Source organism: Haplochromis burtoni, unplaced genomic scaffold, assembly GCF_018398535.1.
Source record: "Haplochromis burtoni strain Fernald_Lab_line unplaced genomic scaffold, NCSU_Asbu1 Contig_14, whole genome shotgun sequence".
In the NCBI taxonomy this organism is placed as follows: domain Eukaryota; kingdom Metazoa; phylum Chordata; class Actinopteri; order Cichliformes; family Cichlidae; genus Haplochromis; species Haplochromis burtoni.
In genome coordinates, this window is record NW_024582375.1 from 1,728,844 (window position 1) to 1,746,578 (window position 17,735).

A 17,735-nucleotide genomic window follows, 5' to 3' on the forward strand; every position below is an offset into this window, starting at 1 on the left:
ACTGGGGTTTCCCCTCTTACTCAGCCAAACACACACTACAGCAGTGTAAACCAGAACCATCCTTTCCTTGATGTAGCAGGAGGACTTGTGAGTGAGATCACAGATAGAGAGGAAGAGTGGGGGCAGGCTGTAGGCGAGTGGTGGGAAACGGAGGCTTATTTGCATTTATAGATCTGCAAAAACTAAATTAGGCAAAGGTCTAATGTTACATTTAAGACTTTTTTAGATTTAAAGGGATTTGGAATAAAAATAATCTATTTTTGTGATTCTGATGACATTATATGTCGCAGGCCTTTATGAGTGCTACCTGGTTTTTGGGTCCACAGAAGGGCCAGCTCATTCAGGGCTGACTCTAGGGTGGAGCCCTGCTAACCTTGAACTGGACAAGCTAACATAGTCTCTTGATGTTTCCAATGCGAACTGGTCCCTCACCCTGAACTAGATTGCATTGGGTGACACTTCCAAGACCCTACCAAAGGCAAATAATATTAATAACATTATGACTGGCAGCAATGCTCATGCTGCAGAAATAAGATCTAATTTGTAATGATCCCAAGCTATCATTGAAAAATAATTTTCTTTCATTAGAGTCGCACTTTATGTAACATGTACATGACTCACAGTGATCGTTTTAACATCATAAATGCTTACTTTAACCTGCTAACCCTATAATGCATTTAAGGTATTCCATTGAGCTTTTCTTCAAGTGTGTGAACACATACCTTCAGTTGGTCTGTCTCAGTGTGTATGATTCACAGTGCACAGAGAAGTGTTATGGAATGTGAACCATTGTCTGGGAATGCAAGAGTCTCCTTTTTTTCACCAAGTGGAAACTTAACATCTTTAAACTTCAGGTCTCTTCCTTACGCTGATGTGAAATATTTCCTTGCTGGTTTGTCTTCCATCTGACAGCCAAAGTCAGCACAGAGGAGATTGTAGCACGATTTGAGGGAGGATTTTGTCTGATCAGTAGATCTTAAGTCAACAGTGACGGTATATCCAAAGCATTCGTGGTCCTGTTCTTATTTCATGCCCTAATCTTCAAAAACGTCGTCACATTATCACATTGCATTTCACTTTGCGCTGGCTTTAGATACTCAGTTTCGCCTTAGAATATCGTCGGCTCACGCTTAGGGAAATTTTTCCTCAGTCGAACCAAAGCTAAACTTTCAAAAATGTATTTTGGAGGAGATAGAGTGTGAGCGGAAAGCAGATGGTATTGAGATTGAGCTGCACTCTGATGCAGTTGGCCGCTTAATATGTTCCCTTGAATATATAGTCGCGGCTGACGGCCTCAGCTTTGACAGCAGAGCCTATTGTGGTTGATATTCACACTGTGGCATGTCGATGCGCACACAGACAAATAAGGAAAAAAAGCTTGGCTGCATGACACGCTTGAATACTCTGAACCAAGTACTCAACTTAATTCATAGCCGACCAACCAGCCGTCTGTCTCTTTATATTATAGCTGAACACGGTCTGCACTTGTTGGCTGCACTGTTGAATTGTGTTCCAAGCAGGAGTCAACACACACTAGCTGTTTAATATTTGAGATTTTAAACATATACGAATTATTGATGCTTTTGATGTGAGTATTTTAGAGATATGTGATAAGTTAAAAGGCTTAACTGGAAACTACATTACAGAGATAAATTAAGGTTTTGGTTAAGGAGCCAATAGTGCCATATATTTGGCATTTCTTTTATATTGGAGGTTTCCAGTCATGTGATTACTAACCACTTGATATTAACTATTAACTTGTTATGCTGTAGGGTCAACTGAATAAGGCCCACTTGGGCCCTGTGACTGTTCTGGGACTGTCTGGTAGCCACCAGTTGCAGGGGAATAGGAGTATTCCCTGGTGTTTGGCAAGTGGTCGATGGAGGTTGATGGCAGTCACTGAGAAATTGATTGCAAAAGCACCATTCACACCATCCTAGAGATCGGTCAGTAATTTGTTGACAATCACCTTGTTACACTTCCTTATACATAACCCAGAAATGGAGAAAGTGTAAGGCTCAGCTTTGTAACTAACATGTTTCAGAAGGTAAAACTTTTATTTGAAGGCAAATAGTCTCCATTTCCAATTTCAATTAAATTTTTCACATTTTACTATAGCTTTGAGGCTAGCTAGCAAGTGTTCATTTGTAGACAGTATCTACAGGTCAGTATCAAGGATGTTTTTGATAAAGCACCCTCCAGCAATCACTCACCAACCAGTTAGGGAATCCGCATTTTTCTTTCCCGACCTTGTATCCAATATATGTCCAGCTCTTCGACTGCTATAGTGCTATAGAATAAAGTGGAAGTATCATATAATTGATTTTAATTAAATTGAATGAATTCAGACATTTAACTTTGTCATTGAATTTTAGGCCAGGTTTCACAATGAGCTCACCAGAAACCCTGGCTGATTGGGACCCACACCCAGTTTCACACCTTGGCTCAGGCGATTCGAGGATCATCAGGGAGTCCTTTTGTCCCTCTGTGGGGGGATACTCCCACTAGGTTTAAATCTGGGATTCCCCACCATTTGACCTTAGAACTGAAGAAGCTTCTCGGATGAGAGGTGAAATGTCTTCAAGCAACTTAAAGAAGTCCAGACGCTTTTCTTTGCAAGCTCCTTTGACTACGATGACCTGGATGACTGAGAACCTTCACAGACACATTGAATTTTATTCTTTAACAGTCTCTTGCTTTCCTCACTGATAAGCTAATGTGAACTTAGCATGTTAACTTTATTGGCTGCTAACAAGCTATGACGTTGCAGTTATTAGGGCTGTTCGATATAATGATTTATATCGTTTGTTGTTTTCGTGGTGTCGCAAATTAAACAGTTTACAGCAATATTTTTTTATCGTTTTGATGGTCACTGTAGTGGCTATATTAAATTCTTAAAGTTCTCTCTTTCTCTTACATTTAAAATAACCACACTATGGATGGACAAGCGACTGTTTTTACATGTTGTTGTTAGCAACAATGATGGTAAACCCAGCGTGTGGCTCTGCTGTCCGCTTGTTTATTTTCCACATAAACCTTTCACAATAAAGCTGAAGATCCTTTCGAGATCTTTCAAAATAAACTGAAATGATGAAAAACAGAAAGACCAGTCAAAACAAATTGAGGTCCTTATTTCGAAACGTAGCATGTACATGGTTTGGATATTAAAAGTCTGACATGGATCAGAAAACTGCACTATGCAAATTATGCGGGAAACCGGCCCCCGCCTCATACTCAAACACGACAAACCTCTTCTACCACCTACGCAAGAGTCACGTGAAAGAGTATGGAGAGAGTTTACGGATAAGAAGCAAAAAAGAGCTCAGGTGCTCAAAATAAACATTAGACTCAACTGTTAGAACAGGCTTTTCCCTGCAGCACTCCGTGTAATAAATACTCACAAAGAAAATGGCGGCCGTTACAACTTATGTCTAAAAATGTATAGTTTCATGCATCGGTCAAAACACTCAACTCCAGGTACAGGACGCCCAGCTGGAAACACTTCACGCAAGTCGAGTTGCCCGAGATTCACAGAATTTAAAGAAAATGTAAAATTTTGGGGATATATATCAATATATATCCCCAATATAATATAATGTAATATATAATATATCGGATATGAGATTTTCGTCATATCGCACAGCCCTAACTAATATCCAGAATTTTTTTTATCTATAGTTCCGACTCAAAAATGTTTCCTTATCTTAATTTCCTGATTGTTCTGGGCCATCTTTGTTCAGGAGTTTTCATTATAGCTTGTTAGTTTTTGCTTTTTGGTATTAGCAAAAAAAACAAAAAAACAAAAACAAAAAGCAGCAATAGGAGAAATTTCCAGCTAGATTGAATTTTTAACAGTTTAGTCATAACTAAACTCTACAGGCTTTAAAAAAATAACTGGTAAAATACACTAGATTATAGACAAAACTGAGACGAACATGTAAGCATTGAAAAATTCTTGACCTTGTTGTGACAAAACGCGTCCACGAATTTATGAATGCTCAGCCACAGCAGCTCTGCATCCTGGGACTGTAAACGTGTTAATGTTGCTTTGGCCTGGACGTGTGAGAGGAGCCACATAGTGCAGAAACCCACAACCACCGGGCCAGCTTTCCAAACTCTACAACTGCACTGTAGGTGTTGATGGATATTGCACATGTACACACATTTATTGTACCATAAACACAAACTGCACTTGCTTTGGTTTCTCATGTTTGCAGTGTTAAACAGTTTATTCAGTTTTTAGTTGAAGTCAGCACTAAGAAAGCCTCATCTGTACACATCTGCAGACATTTCCCCCCACACAAGCCCATTCACAAATGTAAATTTTACTTTTTAAGTACTGTTTATCATAATGCACACACCCTTACACACAGGCTGAGCATATTTTAACAGCCTTGTCAGACTGCTCTCAGGAGACTCCTTACCCCTGCAGAAAACGTTAGGTTTACCCAACTCAAACTGTCCCCAGAGCCTCAGCCAAAACAGCTGTTAGTGTGCACTACCTACAGGAAAACAGTATCTCGTTCTCCTTTTTTATTTCCCTCCTCCTTCTTGCTTTATTGAAGAAGCTTTATCTGTGCGATAAAATAACCATAAAATGATCTTTCCCACTTCAGTAAAACACACTATCATCATATCTTAGTTTAGATTGAACTGTCTCTACCCCTTTTCCTCCTCCAACTTTTACTGCTCCTATACTGTCAAAGGACAGCACGTGACCTACAGTTTCAAGTGGAGTAATGGTTAGATTCCCACTGTGTCAGTTACCGCCTCCATGTATTTGAAAAGTGCATCTTTTGGATTGTTGATTTTAATAATGTATTGTAGTGCAATATAATGTCTTTAGTGGCAAAAAGATATGAATCGTGTGAAATGGGAGCCAAATTGCATTAGCACCTTTCTTGCTCCTTCTAATAAAAATAGCATTGAAAAAAGTGATGTTTCTACACCGATAAAAAATTTCCCGTTTTGACAATTTATGTTCCAAAAAGGAAGAAATTTCCTCATTTGCAAGACAATTAATATTTTTATTAGTGCTGTCAGCGTTAATCTCGTTAAAACGACGTTAACGCCATAACTGCATTAACGAGATTAACGCTAACAGCACTAATTTTTTGATTATTTCATATTTGTCCATGTTGCCAGCTATAAGCCAGCAGAAGATTTACATTTTAACATGCTCAACTGGCTCACTGTAAAAATAAATAAATAAATAACCTGAAAACTCAAAGCCCATGAAAGACAGGAAGAGTTAGGATTTTGCAGATACATTAAAGATACTTTTTAGAATTTCTGGTGCAATTTTCTTTCTATATTTTGAAGTTAAATAAGTAGTCCTACAAAATAGCAGCTCAACTCAAGCAACTCAATCTCAACTTCTTGCCAAGCAAGTATGAGGGCATTCGATAAGTGCTATGGTAATCTCCCCCCATAGCTGAAAATACCACAAAGAACCATGAGCAAAACAAAATTTCTTTGTTCTGGTTGTCAGGACAGCGCAAACACAAGTTCAAACTTGGGTTGATAGCCTTTGCAGAGCCATACAAAAACACAGTTATATAACCACAAACAACTAGTTGTTATGAGTTTTTCAAGTCCACTACAGGTCCTTCTGATGGATGTTTGTATACTTGGTGCATTATATTGTAGTACTGGTAAAGCCACTTACTCTAATGACTAAATTTGCATCATTCCAACCCAAGTGGACCAGTGTATACTTACAGACACTAAAATACTGATGTTTGGCTGAATATGCAGCACTAAGCAACTGTTGCTGTGCTAGCTATTGATTACAAAGTATCCAGTATCTTGACTAACTTGACTCTACTGTAATCTTGCCTATTGAAGTTATTAGTAAGACTATGATAGTGTTTTTACCTGTCTCTTTTTTCCTTCGTATAGGAATTGAGAACAGTTTTGTGTCATGTTTGGTGCTTTTTGTTGTTTATTTTTCAAGTTATTTCTGATTTATGTCATAGTCTTTGGTTCCTGTCTATTCCTGTCAGCTTTACTTCCTCCTATTGTTAGATTTCCCTCCTTTGTAATTGTCTGCCCCACCCTCATTAGTATCACCAATCAGTCAATCAGTGTCCTCGGCACTCCAGCTGTCCATTTCCTGCTTGTCAGACTGATTTCCATCATGTCCTGAGAATTTTCTGATGAAAAAGCAAGCTCTGTTAGAATGAATTAATACTGTCGACATACCAAGAGCAGCACTTTTTATAGAGACAGTTACCAATACTTTCAGACAGATTAGTCTGAAACTTATACCAGTTCAATGTCTGTCCTCTGTACTCATCTCTTAAAGTCAGCTAAGGCTGTCTTTGCCATACTTTCTCAAGCCTTTAAGTCTAACGTATCTGTTATGCGTTTTGGTAAAAACGAAAAGAAAAATCTGAATCCATAGAGCTTTGCAAAAGAGATCCACTGTCTACCATCAAGCTAAAGTGACTATTAGCAGAGACTCTTTCAGTCATTTCCACTATAAAGGCGAGGTGAATAACATACGTCAAGCTAGTCTGGTAGACCTATGACAGTATTTAATAAGAGAGGCTCCTGATGTCATAAAGGTTTGTCAGAATATAGAGACAAAGTATTTACATCCTTGAGAAGCCCTAAAATTTGAGTCTAGCTAAGTCAATATTGATGGGAGACAACTGATGTCAAAATACATGAAATCCTGCTTCTTATAAAACTTTTCTCATAGTTAGGAAGTGATGCTTTCTACAGTCCTTCGTTTGTAATATACAGTATCTTGTCAACTACTTGAAAATGACTTTGTATTGTATACATTTGAATGCACCTTGTGTATCATCAGGCCTTCTACAGTAGAACTTCTGTGAAAGATCAAATATCATGTGGCTGGTTAAAATAAAAGAAAGAAAGTGGCTCATGAACTCTGCTGCATACCAAGTACTGTGGCAGGTGGACAAAATATTTTCTTCCACTGACGCAGAGACTAGAAAGCCTTGGGGTTGTGCCAGTGTTTCTTTTACATTCCTGTTTACTGCAGTACTTCTCTTTACCTGAACACCTGCACAGTTGTGACTGTTGTAACTCTTCTCATAACTGTCTCTCCTCTTCAGTGTTGTAGATAGGGCTGTCACAAACGATTATTTTGATAGTCGACTAGTCACCGATTATTTTTGCGATTAGTCGACTAATCAGATCATGCATCCATTGAACGTAAAATGTACAGCTTGTTGCACCAGCAGCATCTGCTCATATATAACTATCATTAGCTTACAGCCTTAAGTGTTTTAGGTATGGGCTAACTAAAAATAAAGACAAGATGATAGTTTATTAAATTTAAATGAAATTTGCAGATTGTTTCGGTGGAGTTTAATAAACGCAGCCGTCTGCTCCTTGCTATCTAAAATATAACAGGACACCGGATAATCTGATAATCAGTTGTCTGCTTGACGTTTATTCAGCTGTGTAAAAACTATAACTTTAATCTCAGCCAAACCGATTTACTCAGGAACAAATAAAATACTGAAAAAAGCCAAACAATAACATTTTTAAGTTATCTAAGTGGCTTATACATCATGTTTAACCTGAGTAGCGAAAGACGGCGGTGGGTTTGAAAACAATTTGCCGGGAGTCCGGTGTTCTCACCGGCTCTAGTGAGCCTTGAACCCCGGCTAGCTATCAAGCTAGTGGGTAACAGACATCTCCGAAAACGTCGGAGCGCTTTTGAAAATATGTGGTGTCTTGATAAACTGAGCAGATATTTGAAGTTTACACAGCTACATTCTCACCTGAAAATATGTTAAACGTTTATTTTGTGACCCAGAAAGAATAATAAGAGTAACATTAAAACTAACTAGCTGCCGCCATTGTTGGAAACTGAGCAAGGCCTGTCACTACCCGATCCGTACCGGAAACCCGATCGGTACCCCGCATGCGCGAAAGGTGTCTACTTCCGGTCGAAGCGTTTTACGATAGTTACGGGTCAGAGTATCTGTTAAGATGTTAAGAATAATAAGTATCTCTTAAAATGTTTCCAATAATGAAACATTTCAATATAATGTAGACAAAAACGAAAAATAAAAAGATAGTTACGGATCAGGACTCCCCGATCCTTACTGCACATGTGCAAAATCAGACCGTACAAATTGGGTCTACCTGATCCGTAGACCCCTGCATGTGCAGGGGTTTTCTTCTTCTTATGTTCTTTTAATGGCAGTTTACTCCCCAGTGTACGAGGATACTGCCACCTGCTGACCAAGCGAATGAACCCTATTGTAAACTGAATTAGCGTCATTACAAATGTGTGTTAAATTTGATTTAGTGATAGTCGAGTGTGTTTATGCTTGTCTGTGTGGAGAGGATTGATTGGAAGTGATCGATTGATGGATGATGATGTCCGCTATCACTGTCAATTGTCAGTAAACACTTCATCTGGCTGATGAATCTTCACGTGACATATTACAAAGTCTGTATTATTAACTCTGTAATTAGGCGCCATTCTTCTTATTTTACGGCGCTGTTGTTCAATCGGGGAACGCTCTCTGTTGAGGAGAAAAGCATGAATTTGTTTGTATATGGATTATCCATTGGTTAAATGTCCTGGTAGTCGAAAAGGAGGCAGAGCTGTTGAGAAATGCTAGGAGCTAACTGGGCGCTAACCGTATCATTCAAATATATTGAATGTCGCAATGTTGGCAAAGAGAGGAATGATGTCTCTCGTTGTAAGATTTGCGCATGCGGGGTACCGTTTGGGTTTCTGACACCGATCGGGTAGAGCATTTGTGACAGTTTTCACTTCTAATGCCAGGTTGGACACCCTGTGACTTTCAGAACTGCCTTAATTCTTTGTGACATAGATTTATGAAGGAAGTGGAAATATTCCTCAGAGATGCCTATTGACATGATAGCATCACGCAGTTGTTGCAGATGACTCGTTGTCTTGTTCAAAAAAGCAGTTTGAGATGATTTGAGCTTTCTGACATGTCACATGCCCTGCTGAAAGCAAACATCAGAGGATGGGTACACTGTGGTCATAAAGGGGTGGACATGGTCAGTGATACTACTCTGGTAGCCTGTGGCAATGACCAGTGCTCAGTTGTTACTAAGGGGCCCCAAGTGTACCAAGAAAATATCCCCCACACTTTTATACCACCAGCGGCCTGAACCATTGATATAAGGCATAACTGATCCATGGTTTGATGGAAATGCTAACCCTGTCCTCGAATGTCATAGAAGTCAAGACTCATCAAATCAGGAAAGGTTTTTCCAATCTTCTATTGTTTAACTTTGGTAAACCTCAGTTTCCTTTTTCCTGTGCTGATACAGCAAACTGTGGCAAATCAGTTTCCACGTGTTGTGTTCAGAGATGCTCTTCTGCTTTCAGTAGTTTCTCATAAAATCAGGCTAGCCCATTTTTTAGCAGCCATTTACTTAAATAACTTTTCTTCTACATTCTGATGCTCAGTTTGAACTACAGGAGGTCATCTTGACCATGTGTGTGTGCCTAAATGCACTGCATTGCTGTCATGTGTCTGTCTAATCAGATATGGATTTGCTTGAACAGGTATGCTATAATAAAATGATCATGTGCAAAACTTGTATATTAGCGAGCATGGTCGTATGTTAACAACTCACTATATATCGTCAGTACACTTTTTTGTAGTACACCACTTACACTATAAGTGGTGTACTTTATAAGTTAGGAAGCTAAATTCTTCTAGTGCAAATGATAATTAAATACACTTGTACCAAGTCACCAAAACATCAGATCAGAATCTGATCAGATTCTGCTATTGCTAGTTAGTTAGCTAACAGTAGCAACACAATTAGCATGTATAACGTAGCTATATTATCTCCTGTCTTTACGCTAACAAAAATTTAGGATAGGAATTCCACAGAGGTCCACTTGACTGTTATAAGTTATATGTTGGAGCTGCATGGAGCTATACTTAACAGTGTGAATTTACTCTTTTAGGCACTGTGAATGGGACGTGTAAGTACAGAAATACACCATCTGAGACAGTTATTTTTGCTTAATTACAGAACTAGCTTTGTCTTTATTATAAAATAGCTACTGTTTAATTTGTGTATAAAACAGATTACATCATAATTTTTTTAACTAATGATCTTTTTAAAAAAAAACAATCTTGGGAATAGCAAGCTACCTTTGTTTCTTCATTTGCAAATCTTGAAGCTGGCAAGCACATAACTCTTGCAAAGCTGGTTTTTACTTGTTTATCTTCACATTAATTCCCCTTATTCAGCAACCAAAATAGGGTTAAGGTTAGGAGCTGAGCTGAGTATAACTGCCATGTGAATGAGTAATTTAGAGACTCTTTCAAGTTCCCTCTGCTAAAATCAGAGGCTGAATCGGAGCATTCCTCACATAGCTCCATAACCATAATGTGGAGATTAATGTGCTTGTCTAAAGGTTATGAGGGGACAGTTGCTCCGAGTATCATAGTTACAAATCTGACCAAAAAGTTGCACTCTTCTTTTCTCACAGAATGCTAAAACAGACTTAGGAACATTTTGGCAGAGCCAAAAATAGATGCTGCACTGCTGGCCTGTTATTCTTCAGGCCAGCTCCCAGACTTTTGCTCGATCTACTCTTTGCCTCATTTGGCCGATAGGAGTCCATTGTTTGGGGGCTTTTACCTGGAGACCCCACGAGTCGATAGAGGCATTACAACGTGGTGTAAAACTAGTGGCTGTCAGGATAAAATCAACTTGGATTTCAAGGTTTTTCAAGAGGTTGGCACTTAGACACTGGGTCTCTGCCAGGGTCTGGCAGTCTCGACAGGTAGTAATTTAACTGGTAAATGTGTCATTATAGCCATTGTAGAAGGTTGGGGCAGACAGGGAAAGAAAAAAGAGGGGGAGGAGAGAAGGAAAAAGACAAACAGAAGGGAGGTGGAAAGATGGAGATAAACGATGGAATAAATGGTCTGATGCAGCAAAGGTTGAAGACGTCTTACGGCGGACCGGCTCAGGCAGTCTGAACTTATACAAAAGGTCTAAAAATGTCGCAAACTTGTGACTTCAGGTTGCTCAATTTTATGGAATGCCGTCTTTGTCTTCTGCCTCTGTTAGCTTTTGCAAAGTGTGGGTGGTCCTCTCAGTGATTTTCAGTACACAACAGTTACTCTCTGACGTCTTGCTGTGGGCCCTTTTTGTCAGTGTACAACGCAGCCCCCCATGTTGCTGCTGCTTCATTCAGAAAGCAGCCCCATCCGCACATCATAAATCAGTTTAAAACACTATTATCTCAAGTTTGTTATTCAATTAAATCTTGGGTACGTAATCCGCTTATCTTTTGGAAAACTAAGTCTTAATTTTAATTTACCTACAGATCATTGCATAAGAGTAAATAACATGTCTTTAAAAAGGATTCATAGCTAATTTTTTTGTCTAATCCAAACACCAAGAATGAATAAGTCATTTGTTATTTGCATCTATAACTCCAAATTCATTCGCAGCCGTGCTTGTGTTACTAATAAGTTTGTCTCCCTTGGCGTCGCTACTTCTAGGAAGTATGTGATTACACTGGTGATGTTTGGAGGCCTTGTCGCTTTTAGTTATTGCTCTCATTTTGTCTTAATTACAGTTGTACGAATAGCCCCACGTCCAAATGCAGCTTGCCTCCCCACGGTTTCACAAATGACACTAAGCGTGCATCTAAACATAGACGGTGAATTCTTGCGGTGTTTAGAACATCTCCTTCTGGTCACAAAAGCAAAAGCTCTCACAGTGCAGAGGCAGGGCCGTGTTTACTATACGGGCTCAGAAAGGGGGGAGGACACTGGGTGAGAAGATGCAGTGGGGAGGTTGAGTATTAGCGGGACCTCTTGTCCTCGTGGTTTCTTTGAGAATGTCGCTCCTGTGCATTTCCCATGCATGTGCTCGTTGCTGTAGTGTTATCACGCTTGTGTGCGTGTGTACCTGATGTGCAGTAAGCTGTGGGGACAGAAGAAAAAGCAGACAGAAGGCACAGGAAATCGAAAACAGTTCAGCCAAGCTCTGACATGGCGGTAAACAACACAGGAAAAGTTAGCTGTAGAGATAGGGAGAGATAGAGAGAGGGCTCAGGAAGGGGTGGGGGTCACTGAGGGATGGAGGGAGGGACGACTAGCAGGGAGGGGAAAGAAGAAGAAACATTCGCCTTTTCTGTCAGCTGAAGCCGGACTGTGGGAGACTATCACTGAAAGTTTGTGCCTCTGTGTCTTTGCTTGGAGAAGGCATCGTGAGGAGCTGGTATGGTGTGAAGGGAAAATACATTGTTTGAAGTCTAAACTAAGGTATGACATGCATGATTCTTTCTTTTTGGCTTTCCAAAGGCATTTTAAAGCGGTGTCTCTTTCCCCACATTCTTGGTCTTTAGATATCACTTTATTCTCACCTTTTTCAATCAAATGCTCGGTTAGCATTTGTTTGCTATGCCTCCCGGTGTATAGTGGATGTTTTTGTTGATTTAGCACAGAGATGTGTGATGGGAAGCTCAACAGCTCCTGGGTGGTCTCAGGCCTCACAAGCACAGCCTGTCACGTACCCTTCCAGAGTATTTTTAGTGAGGGTTTCTCGTAAGAGATGGAGTTAACATCCTGCCTTGGCTTCTCCTTTCCTCCTTTATACAGCTTTCTCTATCATTTTCTCTCTGTTTCTGCAGTTTGTTAACTTTGATTCCATCAAATTTGTGTCACTAAACAGAAGGACAAGGCCTCACACTTGTTGTTGTCATTGCTTGCAGAAAGAGATTGTGTTTAAAGTTCTAATTCTTATAAATTTTCGCCTTGGTTGATTTGGCACCACCTGCGGCTGATATACTAACAGCAGCAGTAACAAAAGTTCGAAGTAATCACAGAGTCACACGCATTGCCTTATCTATCAATTCCATGGTGGGAATGACACATATGACAAATATAACAATAAATTTACAGGCGTAATTAGAGTATGTAAAAATATTCATATAGAGGTTGACTATAGCTTTAAAAACAAATTTCTGGCTGCTGACTGAGTGAATTAATGTCTATTTTTTATGATGTCTCCGCGTAGGGCACAACCATGGAGGAAATGGACTTTGAGCGGCGCAGGGAGTTGAGGAGACAGAAGCGGGAAGAGATGCGCCTGGAGGCAGAGAGGTGAGACATGTTGGTGTTTGCAGATTTCTCAAAAGGTGTTTAAGAAATCTATCCTCTGCAGTGGCCTAAAGAACACATACAGACCAGCTGCTTAGATTGTTTGAATAGCCTCTACTATTTCAAGGCTCTGGTAGTTTCAGTGCACAACGCACTTACTTTGATGCGCACACCAAGCAGAAAGAGCAAGGATTCAGGAGCTAGGTCTTTTACAAAACATCAATCAGCAAATGTCGACTTCCTTAAACCAGGCTGGAAGGAGAAAAAAAGAGCTGATAAGAAATCTGATAGGAGACGTGATGACCTTTAATGTTCAATCGTGCCCTCCCTCCCTCTTTCCAATTTTCTCTCCCAGATACCACAGCCTTCTGAACCGCCTTTGATTCACTGGGAAAAAAAAACGGATTAAACTAAAGTTCATTTCAGCAAATTGATTGAGTGGTAACCGGCCAAGTGCAGTAATCAAAAAGAGTAAAAAGGGGTTTTTATTGTGAGGATTTGATGCATAGTCTGCCAAGGAGGTATTTTCACAAAAGTCTCTTCATCTGTGCTGCAGCCCTCGCAATTAAAGATGAGGTCGATGTGGATGCAGATACTGGCCAAGGTCACTTGCCTCTTAGAAGCATTTTATTACAGCTACTTGCTCCATCACTCATGGAAAACAAGCTGACATAGTCCTGACCACTGCTGAATACATAGATGGTTCTCTCTGATAAGTCATCTATATGACACAAAGAATGTGTAAGGGCATTAACTGTAGTAAAGAACAAGGCCCTTTGCTCAAGGTAAAGTAGCTTTTCTTGTTTTAAGGAAAATGTCCGTGATAGTGGGTATACTTGGTAATAAAAATTCAGGGTCAAGTCATTCATCCAGTTCTAGGAAGTGTGTCATTCATCTAGTAAATGCATGCCTGGATACGTTAAATGTATTTCCAAGTTATTTTCAGAATGAGAACTTACGGGACTATTTTTGCTCAGTCATTTAACTAAACCTACCTGAATAGAAAGCTTAGAACGAAGAAAGATGGTGAACAAAGCCTGACTACATTTCTGCTTCATAAATGTTGGCAAGTATGAGAATAGATGCAACAAACTGCAGTACAGGAATGTTTAATATTTACTTGTGGTGCTAAAAAAAAAAGAAATAAATTACCTGTAAATTAAAAATGGCTTTGTATTGTTTTTCTGTCACTTGGGGGCAGCAAAGCAAGCTGTGCGCATTAGCATACAGTATTCTTACTTTAGTTTATCTGATATGGCCTAACAGTTGATAACTGACTTTGTGAAACTGACTCCTGCTAATGCTTAATGGATTAGCATTAGCAGGATTTTCTGGCATTCTGCTAAAATTAATGTGTTTTTATCTCTAGCTAGACATTAAGGAAACATATATTTTTTTAGCTGCTAAAAGCTATATAGCATTTGTAACTTTCGATAACATTATCTGTCTGTCATTTGGTTAGTACAACAGGTTTATGTGAGCTCTTTTGCTGAACACACAGGCTTACTTACAGATAAAATAAGACAAGCTAGCCAAAATGCTACACGCTCTGAACCAGAGAATTTATAAATATGGTGGTATCTATCATGTTATACGTAGTCACTAGGGTTGCCAACCGTCCCTTAAAAAACGGAATCGTCCCGTATTTCGAAACAAAAGTACACGTCCCGTATTGAGCTAATAAGGGACGCACTTTGTCCCGTAATACAGTGAGAATCAAAAGTAGTCTATAAATGTTTATGGAATTAACCTTTGTTTGAAAACATAATTCCCAGCCCCTCTCCTGCTTTGTGACCAATGAGCTGACAGCACACTTATGACAATTCGAGTATGACAATTCAGATTACCGCTCATCTCATTGGTCGAGGAAAGGTCGCTTACGGAGAAAATACCGGAAGACAACAGATGACCACAACAAGAAGCATGGCCAACAGGGAAACAAACGCCGCACTGCGGTGCAAGTCTCGGACGACAGTACACCTAAAGCTGGGCAGACACTGTGCGATTTTTTCAGTCGCGTTATTCAGCTCCTGCTCAAACTGCACGATTGACTCGCAGGGTTAGAAGTTGGTAGGTCACGATGCAGGTCTCACACTATACCGCCCGATGCTCTGATGCGACCTGAGTGCTCACACTGTGCGTCCATAAAATTAAGGTTATAACAGAAAATCTGTCGCTCGCTCTCTCTGTCTTTCACTCACACAGACACACCACCACCATCAACTTTGCTAAATTGCTAATGAAAAACATTGATCAGGCAGCTGTGATTGAGCAGCAATGTAAATCCAACTATTTTCACGGTTGTTGTGGTCGTGATAATTTTGTGAGGCCACATGGAAAAGGCTCGGATGAGCTTTCCAAAGTTCTACAAGTTGTGCCTCCATCGCTTGTGTCCAGATCACACGCTGCACAGCCGTGCTGCTCCGTCTTTTTCACCGACGTTTACGTGTTTGCGCGCGAGCAGTGTGAGCGGCTCACGAGCGATTGATGATCGGGAGCTGGTCGTGAGGTGTTAATCACTTCTCGTTACCCCACGTATACTACACGACGCACGATGAAGGCCAAAATCGGTCCGATCACTCAAAAATCGGCTCAAAATGGGCCTAAAACCGCACAGTGTCTGCCCAGCATAATGTTTGTTCCCCTCAGAGAAAGGGAAGAATGGGAAAAGGAAAACACCTGGCTGGAAAAAGTTAATATGGGCATGTGCAGTGAATATCAGCGCTATGTGGCCAGAAGTGTGATAATATAACTTATTTTGTGTAATAAACAACTGCAAGGATAGATGATTACAACAAATAGATGACTAATACATAAAAGTAATACATAGATGAATAATGATGATGAGTTAAGATGCGTATTCATGGGAACAAGTGGGTTTACAAACAGGAGCAGCTGATTAGCATAATACCTCAGCTGAAGCCAATTGTACTAAATGCACTAAATGTGCACTGTTACAAGAATATTTTTCTTTCTATTGTTTTCTATTATTTTAAGTTAAGCAGGACAGAGTTCTTTTAAAGAAAGATTTACTTATATTCTCAAAAGTTAAGCATGACAGGCTTCTGTTTAAGAAAGAGACCTGTTTTATTGTGTTAATGTTGTCATTTTGAGCTAAAAATAAATGGCTAAATGATCATTTGTTTCACATGTGTTCATATCACAAAGAATACACATCTGCTTAAATCAAATTCAAGTCAAATGGTTAAAAAAATAATTTCACACACAAAAAAAGAGCTAGAAAATTCACCACACTGGGAAGGGTGAAGACAACTGGGTCGCCCGGCCCTGGCCACGAGGTGTCCCTTATTTATTTTTCAGGGAGTTGGCAACCCTAGTAGTCACGCATGTCATTGTTTTTTTATAACATGTTTCTGGAATGTTTTCATGCTAGTAGCAAGAAGTAGGAATCATCAGATGCCTCAGAAAGCTAAAACCTTTAGCTTTTGCCTTTTAAGACGTATATTCCTTATTTCCCCAGCTGTACCCTAAATAGCTGATTGGAGTGAAGGTCAATGCCTCTGTTAGCTTTCACAGCCTAAAACCCCCCACTGCTGGAATTATTTATGCATTTTTGGAATGTTTATGTTACATGGAGAAGATGGAATTTGGCAGAAAGTGTAGACTAAAAAAAAAAAAAGAGGCGACCGAGAAGAGTTGTGGGCCGACTGGAAGAGCAATGGAGCGAGAGTGAAAAAGGGCCAGAGTCACAAGCGCCCTCAACATTTACATTTTCAGCTCGGCGGGAGTTTCTCCGTGACTGTTTATTTGGCCCGAGCAGCAATAATTTCAGCTGGCAGGCGACGCGCCGCTCCTGTTATTGATAAAAGATTACATCTCTAAATTGTTTCCATTTCTGCCAATATATTGAAACAATCAATATTTACATGCCCCCTCTTGGTCGGACTAGTCAAAACCACATGTTGTCTCGTTGGCTTGCTTCCATTCAACCATCATTGAGTGTGCTGTGAGAAAAAGGAGACTTTGGGGCAATATAATAACGGCTGAAGCAATGCCAAATTCCTGGCTATTATAAGTGTTTACTGGCCAGGTCTCCATGAGCTGTTTCCTACATGCTGGGATGCTGCGATTGTGGGCTTCCTCACGCCAGCTCTGTGCATGTCACTGTACTTGAGAGCGCATGTGCACGAATGTTAGGACGCTTCCACGCAGCGAGTGTTGGTGTGTTTCGTATCAGCATCGGGCGATGAAGGCTTGACAAGCTCCATTCACTTTTTAAAAATACAACCAAGTATACAAGTGTGCGTGTTTGTCGGGATGACAGCCAAGCCTTCCCTTGTTCTGCCTTGCATCAACGTCAGTTATAGCTCTAAGAAAAGGGTCATTGACGCTGTGGCTCACATCGTGCTTTTGATTTCAGTTTTATTAAGCAAAGCCAAACACATACACCCCGTTTTTCTGCTCAAAGGTTTCTCACACTCTCTCGCGCTCTATAATTCCCTGCAATCCACGCCGTTCGTCGGCGCTATAGCAATCAGACAAGGAATGTCTCTGCCTTTTTTTCCCCGCTTCTTAGCCAATGAACGCACATAGATGTGGAATTTTCCCAGTCAATTCACTGACCAGAGGGTATCTGCCTTGGTTAAAAATGTTTTTTTTCTCATGGAG

The 17,735-nt window shown here is 40.1% G+C and overlaps 1 protein-coding gene across 5 annotated transcripts in view; it reads left to right on the forward strand.

Moving 5' to 3' along the window:
• Positions 1-17,735, forward strand: part of cald1a (caldesmon 1a) — a 67,251-nt gene that overhangs the window by 19,835 nt on the left and 29,681 nt on the right. For 4 of the 5 annotated variants that reach the window (XR_001335756.2, XM_005915629.3, XM_014329498.2 and 1 more), the window contains exon 2: positions 13,024-13,109. Coding sequence is in view for 4 of the 5 variants with exons in the window: in XM_005915629.3 (XP_005915691.1) it covers positions 13,033-13,109 (77 nt within the window). In the remaining variant the exon portion in view is untranslated. Of the gene's footprint in view, positions 1-12,123; positions 12,270-13,023; positions 13,110-17,735 lie in introns of those variants that run through there. The other variant, XM_005915628.3, reaches the window with a different exon arrangement.